At 39.3% G+C, this 9,166-nt stretch overlaps 1 protein-coding gene across 1 annotated transcript; it reads right to left on the bottom strand.

Annotated features, from left to right (window-relative positions):
• Positions 1-1,782: 1,782 nt before the first annotated feature.
• Positions 1,783-8,343, bottom strand: rps10 (ribosomal protein S10). The gene is made up of 6 exons (XM_049574858.1): positions 8,243-8,343; positions 7,617-7,766; positions 5,624-5,798; positions 3,754-3,831; positions 2,203-2,258; positions 1,783-1,868 (listed from the first exon to the last, which is right to left on the bottom strand). Exons 2-6 carry the CDS (start codon positions 7,764-7,766, stop codon positions 1,827-1,829), a joined length of 501 nt encoding a protein of 166 aa, XP_049430815.1. The 5' UTR covers positions 8,243-8,343; the 3' UTR covers positions 1,783-1,826.
• Between the last annotated feature and the right edge of the window lie 823 nt (positions 8,344-9,166).

Genomic DNA, 9,166 nt, shown 5'->3' with positions numbered 1-9,166 from the left:
CATGCTATATACCACTCTTTATACTGAGCTATTTTGTCACTTATAATACAATAAATCAACACACAACAGTTTCATACTCCCAGGAAATAATACAATAAGTACATCTTCAGAATGCTGCTACCTTATAGAGAGAGCCAAACACCTCCTCAAAGATGTCTCCCTTTGAAATAAAGAAGTAAAGATCTTTCTGGAGCTCTCACCACCATACACATTTAAAAACAACTGTTTTGAAGTTGTGGCTCGAGCCTCTGACGTTGTCCTAAACCAACACTTCATACTTGTACTAAGCAGACTTTAAGTAAGTTTTGTGTTCACTGTAGACAAGCAGACAGAGAAAGTGAAAATACAGTGTGCTGTTGATGTACACGGTTGATTAATTGTGGATGGTGGTGAAACAGCTTCAGGAACATGTCAGAAAACAACAAAAAACAGAATTACATTTTTTTGGGAAAAAGCAGCTGTTGTCTCTGTGAAGTCTAATAGGCAGTTTGTTCCTTGAAGTTGTGGTTTGTTTGATGGCCCATGTATCATTTCATGTTAATATAAAACAGTTAAGAAGACCTATTTCTCCCAAAACTGCATACTATCATTATTAATATGACGTATTTAGTGTGTACAAATGGTAATGTATAGATTTGGGACACTGCGCCCATTTTATTTGTCAGCACTCAGAAATAAAGCTTAGTACAAATGTGAATTTTTTTGAGCGTACTTCATGTAGTAATTATCCCAGTGTGCGAACACACACAACTTGTGTAGAATTAGCGTGTGGTGAGGAAGTGGAACATGTTAATGGGCATGACTTCACATTACAAGACAGAGAAACTGCATGTGACATGTCATGTGTGTAATGACGCAAGTATTGCCCTGAAGCAGAAGCTGTTCCTTGTTCTGAAGAAGCAGACTTTACATTACTCCACGCAGTCTAGACACCGGTTTGCATATTTCCTATTAATAAATAAGTGTATGTATTCCCTGTGTAAAGTTTTAGGGCTCTGCACACCCTCAAATGTGTTTATGCTTTTACTGCCTGATAAAGGTTCTCTCTGTTCAGGTGGAGCTGTTGGAAATTACACAAGGTCACCAAATCTATACAGTAATAAAGTGGTATGAGTGTGTCCTGAGAAGTCGTCTAATCACGTGAGGACACCTGTGTGGGCGTACCAAGGAAGTGAAATGGCCTCATCAGAGCCAGCCCTCTTTTCCAATCATGTCATGAGCACAGAACAAGACCCCTCAGATCTGGAACTCCCTTTTAAAATTGCTTCTTAAAACGTATCTGTTCATAAAAGCCTTTTAATTTTAGCACACTGCTTCTGTCTCATTAAGTTTTCATCTTGTGTTGTCAGTGGTTATTGTATTCTTTTATTTTGCATCACCGTTTGCTGTACCTCAGTATAATCTATAGGGCAATTAGTTAATACTAATCCAGTGAGTTGATGTAGTGCACAGCAGGTGTATATCTTATCAATTTCATGGCTTCAGTTTCAGGGTCCTAGTGCATGCTGCCTCACCATGAACGATGGTGAGTTTACCACTTCATTAATGATCCAAGAAAGAAAACAATTTACATCAAGTCTCACTAACTTGATCCTGTTTTTAATTCTGTGGTATGTACAGTATCTGGACACGGTCATCTTGATGTGTGCTGACTCTTCTAAATCTAACCCTGCTCACCATCTTCCCTCTGCTCAGTGTTAAATAAAGATCTGAGAACGTTCATTTTCAAATTCCTCACCAGCCACGATCCTCATGAATACAAACAATACCGAGACAGCTGAGTTGTATTTTGATTTTCTTTATTGTACAGAAAGAGGTGGTGAAATTTACTGAGGCTGCTGTCCTCTGCCGCGTCCAAACCCTCCCCTCTGCAACAGGGAAAAGTTTTTGTCAATACATCAGTCAACCCGAGTTCAACAGAAGAATCAAACTTTATAACTGCAAATTAAATTCAGCCTGCTGACATTCCTGATAGGAGCCATTGTAAAACCGCACCCACAGGCTGACAATGTTTCAGGGAGGAATGTTTGACATTCTTGTCGTATAATTGCCGTGGAAAACATTCCTCATTACCCATAATAGAAGTAAATGATTCAAGACCAGAAATATGCTCATCTTGTCGACAAATAAAAATTCCCACAAAGGGCAACTGAAGGAACATAATTCAGTGTTTAACAGTGTAAATGTGGCAGCAGTACTTACGAACTGGAATTCTGTGGCAGCTCCAGCACCGGCCTCGGCTTTCTTATCAGCACCAGCTGATGGACAAAGTAGGAACGAACAAGTCAGACTTTCAGTTTTTATAAGCTTAAAAACACAAGAAACTAGCAAAAAAAAAAGCTCTTATACACGCACAATGCTGTGTTTACATTTGAGAAAGTTTTCAACTGCATTAACAGGAAGATACCAACACAGATTACTGTCAGTTTCCCACGATATTAGAATGTGTGGCAGCAGCTAAAGACGGCAGGATCACCAACTTCCTGTTTTTGTTTTTTACCCTTGCCTATGTGTCCTTGTGTGTCTGTGTCAGTCTTATCTCTAAATTCAGAGGTTATTGTGGGTCTGTGAATGCAGTGCAAGCAAAACACTTTTTTGCCCCCCTCCGCCTCAACAGCAGTTTGTGGAGCTTTGAGTCATTGGTTGGATAACTGATCAGTTAATCTGATTAGAGCTCATCAGGTCAGATCAATGTATGAGAGGAGCAGCTGTTTGTGAGTGAGCAAACTTTCTGACTCAGCGCAACAAACAGTTGAGTTTCACTTTCACTGTGTCTGACATTGTGCTGCTCCGTCTGAACCCAGAGTCCCTCTGTGCTCCGAGAGTGTGGGGCAGTTAATAACCGAATGGTGCTGATATATTTCAACAGCACACCTAATGTACAGTCCAGCTCCAAAAACAGAAAATCAAAGCGTGGCAGCAGAAGTCACTTTTGATTGTTTAATTTCCTTTATAATGTGCATATTTGTGTTATGACAGTTTCCTGACAGTGAGTCACATCAGTGAATTTCAGTATTCTGTTCAGGTATAAATCGTTGCTAGTTATGCCTAGTTCACACTCCACTTTAGTCCAGATTTTCTGCTCACGGACAGCTTCTGAGTTCCCCATCAAAGGCTACAGATCAGAGGCAAATCAGCATTTGTTGCAAAGTGGTGCTTGAGAACTTTGTGTAAACCGTTCAAAGATGCAAATGAAGATGCTCACCAATGCATCGCAGACGCTTCCCGAATATCTAGCATGCTAAACATCTGGGGCTATTGGGCTGCTAACAGCCAATGAGAGTGCCAGACAAGGGCTGAGGACAGAGACAAGTGGCACTCTGCGAGGTGTGTGTGTTTGAGAGAGGGAAAGTAACGAGAGAGGGGGAAGAGGAGGTGGACTATTGCATTCAATGTTTCTGTACGTTCTTAGCCTGATGCATCAGGTGGCATTAGCTTTTAAACTTGGTAAAACGTCTCAAGCAAGTCCAGTTGCCTACGATACAGCACTTAAGACTTCAATGCGCCCGATTACAAGACGGCAAGTTGTGCAGTGTGAACAGAACAGCGACCTGAAGATGCTGACAGTCATGCAGTGTGAACTTAGCTTCATAGAGCGTTGTCAATGCATCATACTATCTTAAAAATCAACCTACTGTTTCAAGCCCAGGTCATCATTTCTACCTGGCTCACAATGCTGCTCATTTCAATGATGAACACATCATGAGACCACCTAAGCAACTCCATTCATGAGGGTGATAATAGTATACTTACGGGGTGCAGCAGATCGCCTGTAGGCATCTCTGTCGGCCTCACTACGGTTAAGGCGGGCGGGCCTCTCTCCTTCCATTCCTACAGAAATAAACACAAGAACAATTTCAGTTTAGCGTTTTAAAAGTTCAGTTTAAGTTAAAGGCTTTATTAAATACATGTGTGCATGCGTAAGGCAACAGTATTTACAAAAACTCGGTCTCTGAGAATTCATGAACAGATCATTCATGACCAACTTTCGGACATTTGTACACTTAAGGGGGAAATACAATCCCAGAGGGCACTGCTGTTACAGACTACCACATTTTATCCTGCACTTAAACTCTAAAGCGAGGGATGAATGATGTGTGGTGGCAGATACATCATTAGCCAATAAGAGTATTAAATTATTGTTCCCATAATGGAATTTCAGCCGATAATTATGTCTCACACACACACACACAGAGCAGACAGCAGAGTCAACTCCAGTCTACTGCTCGTTATCCATGAGAGCAACAAAGACCAACAGTAAGGAAGACAGTACAAGCAGTCATCAAACACCCTTTGAATAAGCAGAGCATTGACTTGTGGAAATGCAGCGTCTTCGCCCCCTCTGCCTGCTCTCAGGTTGCTGCCCCATCTAAACCCTGGTGTGTTCACACAAGACATACCAAGCTCATTATGCTAATAGTGACCTGTATACAAGCTACAAAGGAATGTCAATCGTATGTGGCGGTTGAGCATAATAATAAGTATCTGAAAATGAGTTGAATTCCTGTGCATGCTGAGGCTGAGACCACCCAGTGTTTTCACATCAGCAGCAGAGGGAGGATGACAGAGGCGAAGATCAATGATGCCAAAGGGCTGTTTACTGTAAAAGGCTTTAATATGCACCCTGTGTAAACAAGTCTGAGAACTTTAAGTAATCATTAACCAGTCAGAGTATGTAAAGTTATTCTGATGGATTCTGCACCATACACATGCAGCTCTATAGCTCACTGTTGGTTGAATGGGCAACAAAATTATTCCCACTCTTTGGTGGCCACAGCCTTTTCCCCATGAGACGGAAATTTGGCATAAAGGTCGTAGCAATTGCAAATTTTACACTTATTAAAAAACTGTTGTGTGGTTATTATAAAAGAGCTTGACACAAATTAATTATTCTTTATTCTGAGGACAGTGAAGACTTTCTTGGTGTTGTATTAGGGAAAAAAATAAGATGTCACAACATTTTAGGGGGATCCCACAAAGATTCCTGTTTGATATTAAGATAGATAAATGATATTAAAGCATCAGCTGTTCTGAATAAGGTGCCAGACCCTGCAGGGCCACATTTCAGTAAATCCAAGTTTCAGCCACAGACAAGCACTGATAAAGAGGATGATTATCTGGCTTGTGATTTCCCCACGAGTCCCAACCCTTCCTACTAAATTAGTGGAAAATCTTATTGGCTCTTGGCTGGTAGCTGGCTTTGCATTTCATGATTATATAAATAATTCAGTTTCAGGTCATCTCGGGGTGAAACTCAGCTGGAATAGATAAACTATCAGAGTTGCTGAATGTATAACACTGAGCCATGGCTGCGGCCTTCTGACTCCATGATGTTAATCTCTTTGGAATGTGTCCACTCAGCAGGTTTACATCAACAGCTAATGACTTGTGATTTCTGTTAGTCAGACTGCAACATTCAGAGGAAGTCTATAATCAATCTGATGTACTTTGAAAACTAAAAACTTGACAGATTAATGCAGTAGTATAATGGCTTCGAAAAGCAACGTCAGTAGTTCTGCAGATTGTGGCATTTGTTTTTGGAGACATGCACTACATACAAACGAAAAACAAAAGCAAGCAACATTCAAACAATCCCACATTATCTGTGTATCCGTGAGCTTACCCTTGGGCCTGGGCCTTGCGGTCTCAGGGCGGGTCTGGCGACGCAGGGTGGCGGGCACAATCTCAGGGGGAAGGTGAAGGAAGTCTCTCAGGTACTGGATACCTTCGTTGGTGAGGTACCAGTAGAAATGACGCCAGGCGAATTGCTCCTTGACGTACCCACAGGACTTCAGGGACTGGAGGAAAAGCACAAACATGATTTAGTTTTCACACATAGCACAATTCATCTACTGTAAGCACAGGCTACGTAGTACACCACATGTATCCTTTAAGGCAATGGTTCCTTAACTTTTCTGCTATGCTCCCCTTTTAAAAGTTGATTTTTATTTTATTATTTTTTTAATTCTCATGCCCGCCCACCTCCCTTGCCACAGACAACTGTAAGTATTTCTTTGCAAGCATGATTCTCACTGAGTTCATTTGAGCAAGATAATTTTTCCAAACTGCTTTTTAGTAACAAAAGACAAAGCTCATACGATACTGAGACACGACTGCTTACTGAGCATCACCCTCTTCTCTTCTCTCGTAAAAGCCAATTAGATCTGTACCTTGTTCACATTAATACTCTTACATTAATATTGTTCCACTTCAACTTTAGTTCCATGCCACATTTTTCCTCCCATAGTCATGTGCGCGTCATCAGAAAAGTCTCAACACCTTCCATGTGCCTCTCACGCATTAACGTGCATTCAGGTCAGAGGGGCAACCATCAGTTTTTCTAAAAGATAACTAACCGTTAATATCTGACAAACCAAGAAACTGTTGAAACCTGCAATGCTGTTCTGTTGTTGTTACCACAATCCTAAAGACTTGTAGCCATCTGGGTGAAAACAACAAATTCAAACTAATACACGAGGCTGAAACTGGGGATATGTGTTCCTCAGATTGGGAAATAGAGCATCAAATATCAGTATTTTTAAGATATTACCTTGATATCGTTATTGCGACAATTAGGGCTGCAACTGCGTGAGATTTTAACGGTACAATAACTCTCAAAATACTGCAGTTTCACACTACCATGGAAATAAAATTGTCAGAATGACCCTTGAAGGAGTTAAAACGGAAAGGTGATTTTAGGTTAAACAAACATTTTATTACTATATTTAAAACTTCAAACCATTTTTGATTGAAATGTGTAAAAAGTCTCCCTTCTTAACATTATTAAAGGTTGAGATCTTCTGTCCAGTTGCATTTTTTTCCTCCAACATGATAGTCAAATACACATGCTACAATAACCATCAACTTTAATATCACAGTGTACCTTGAAACCAGTATACTGTTGCAAACCTTTCAACAATATTGTAGGATTTGATAAACAACCAGTAATGTGGATATAATGACAAGTGGGTTCAGGCAAATTAGAAGAGCCAGAACAGTCTGGTAAGTTCAGAAAAATTACATCACTTTACTGTAGTGCAGACTTTAAACCCAGGAGAAGACAACTCTTGTGATACCCAAAATCTACGACATTATCTAGTCTCATATCATGTTATAGATACAATGAATACATTGACCAGCCCTATTGGGAACAACTATTTAGGAGGATGGGAGCTTAATTCAGCTGTGCACTGGACTGTAATGACTCCCAAAGCCTGAACACTAAAATTAAAAGATAAATATATTTACACAGTATGAGAGAGGATGATGCTCAGTATTTTGCATTATCTTATGGATCCTGAGGTCTGTGTTAGTTAAGTTTTATGAACTTAATCTACTGCTTCTTGAAGTGCAACAGGCTGGAAATACCTGAGCTTCACTGCTTGTTAACACTGACATTACAAATAATAACTTACCTACAGCTAATTTCATCACTCAATACTGATACTGACAGCATCAAAAACTCCCCTGACAATTTAATGTCAGTACCCATACCCTGCTTTGGCTCTACAGGAAACACATCACTCATCAACTGCACAGCTCGGTTAAGGCAACATTCACATATAATATTAACTTTAACTGTGTCAGTGTCCAGCCTTCATCATCCTGCTTCTCACCTGCATCGCTTTCATCACATGAAGGTTGGGCACATTCTTGTCAGCAAGCTCCGGATGCTTGGCCAGGTGGACATCTTTCTTGGCCACCATGACTCCCTCCTTGAAGAGGAGCTCATAGATAGCAATGCGATTCTTCTTGGGCATCAGCATCTGTATTAGATGACACATTCATGCATCAGTTCCCAATAATACTGGTTACAGGCAGCTCATAGTAACTGCCACTACCATAGCATGTTAGCGGCTAGCATGTTAGCCAACCTAGCCTGGGTCCACATACTGATATAAACCAGAGCAGCAGAAAGCAAACAAACAAACGTTGTATTAACTACATATACAACATTTGTCTTGAAGTGTTCACAGAGCAAGCCACAAACGTTTATATACGTTAACGCTGACTATAGCGGACCGCGTTAACCGAGAAAAATGGCAGCCGTTCATGAATATCAGTGCCAGGGTTACTTCCCCACTTCTAAGTCTAATATCCACCATTATAAAGCGTTTAAGACTAAAATACGTTTAGGTCTTCCACTGTAATATTAATAATAATCGAGCAACAAACATTATTGTTTTATAAATCATGAGATGGTGAAGATATATTTAGATTACGGCGCCGGGTCTGTCTTTACCTTTCCACTTGTAAGGGGACCGGAGTCGGAAGGAACGACTGTCGTTGACCGGGAAGGTTTATCGTTTCTGCCCGGGCCTGCGGGAGAGGTGCTGCCCCCTGCTGGTGCGGAGGGGAAGAGCAGTACTACAGTAATACACCACAGACTGTACTTATTTTTTTTATAATTCATACAAAAATCCATCTAGGTTATAATGAGGGTTTTTTTTAATGAAACATATTTTAAAATAATCTCCTAATATTACTTCAATTCTCATCCAATGCTCTGGTGAAATTAATGAATAATAAAAGCAATTATGGGTCTGTTTATGCTTAAATTCTGTCATTTTTATTACCTTTATCACACTGTTTGATCTCCAACGTGAGTATTTTATTTAATATTATTTTATTTCATTTGTTTTTTGTTTTTATCTTATTTGTATTCCATTTTATTTCCATATTATTTTTAACTTACTGATTTTATTTACATCATTACAAGTTTTGAAATGTTTTCATTCTGGTATAACCATGTGAAGCACTTTTTAACATTGTTTTGAATAATTATGTATTATTATTATTATTATTATTATTATTATTAATATATAATTACTGATAAAATGTTACTTATACAGTTACATTTATTCAAGTATTAAAAAATGAATACATATTTGAGATATTCAACTCAAGTATTTTCATTCTACTCTTCTACTCCAGTACAGTTTAGAGGCAAATATTGCACTGTACATTGATTGGACAACTTTAGTTATTACTACACATTAAGATTTTACATACCAAAGATATAAGATGATTTACATGAATCACTCTTATAAATTAAACATTATAAAATTAATAAAACCTGCTCCACCTACAACAGTCAAATGCCACCCACACATTCATACATCAGTAATAATAATCCATAATGTGACATACAATAGTACAAGACTCA

The sequence above is a fragment of the Epinephelus fuscoguttatus genome, linkage group LG1 (assembly GCF_011397635.1).
Source record: "Epinephelus fuscoguttatus linkage group LG1, E.fuscoguttatus.final_Chr_v1".
Taxonomy (NCBI): Eukaryota; Metazoa; Chordata; class Actinopteri; order Perciformes; family Serranidae; genus Epinephelus; species Epinephelus fuscoguttatus.
Note: the sequence above shows the minus strand (reverse complement) of the source record. Positions and strands in the feature narration are given on the sequence as shown.

Excerpts from the sequence above, each read along its gene's own strand:
- rps10 (XM_049574858.1), bottom strand. The coding sequence starts at position 7,766 with ATGCTGATGCCCAAGAAGAATCGCATTGCTATCTATGAGCTCCTCTTC. Across the intron at positions 2,259-3,753 it reads CAGGCGATCTGCTGCACCCC|CTGGTGCTGATAAGAAAGCC; the intron begins GTAAGTATACTA and ends TTTGTCCATCAG. Across the intron at positions 1,869-2,202 it reads CTGCCACAGAATTCCAGTTC|AGGGGAGGGTTTGGACGCGG; the intron begins GTAAGTACTGCT and ends TCCCTGTTGCAG.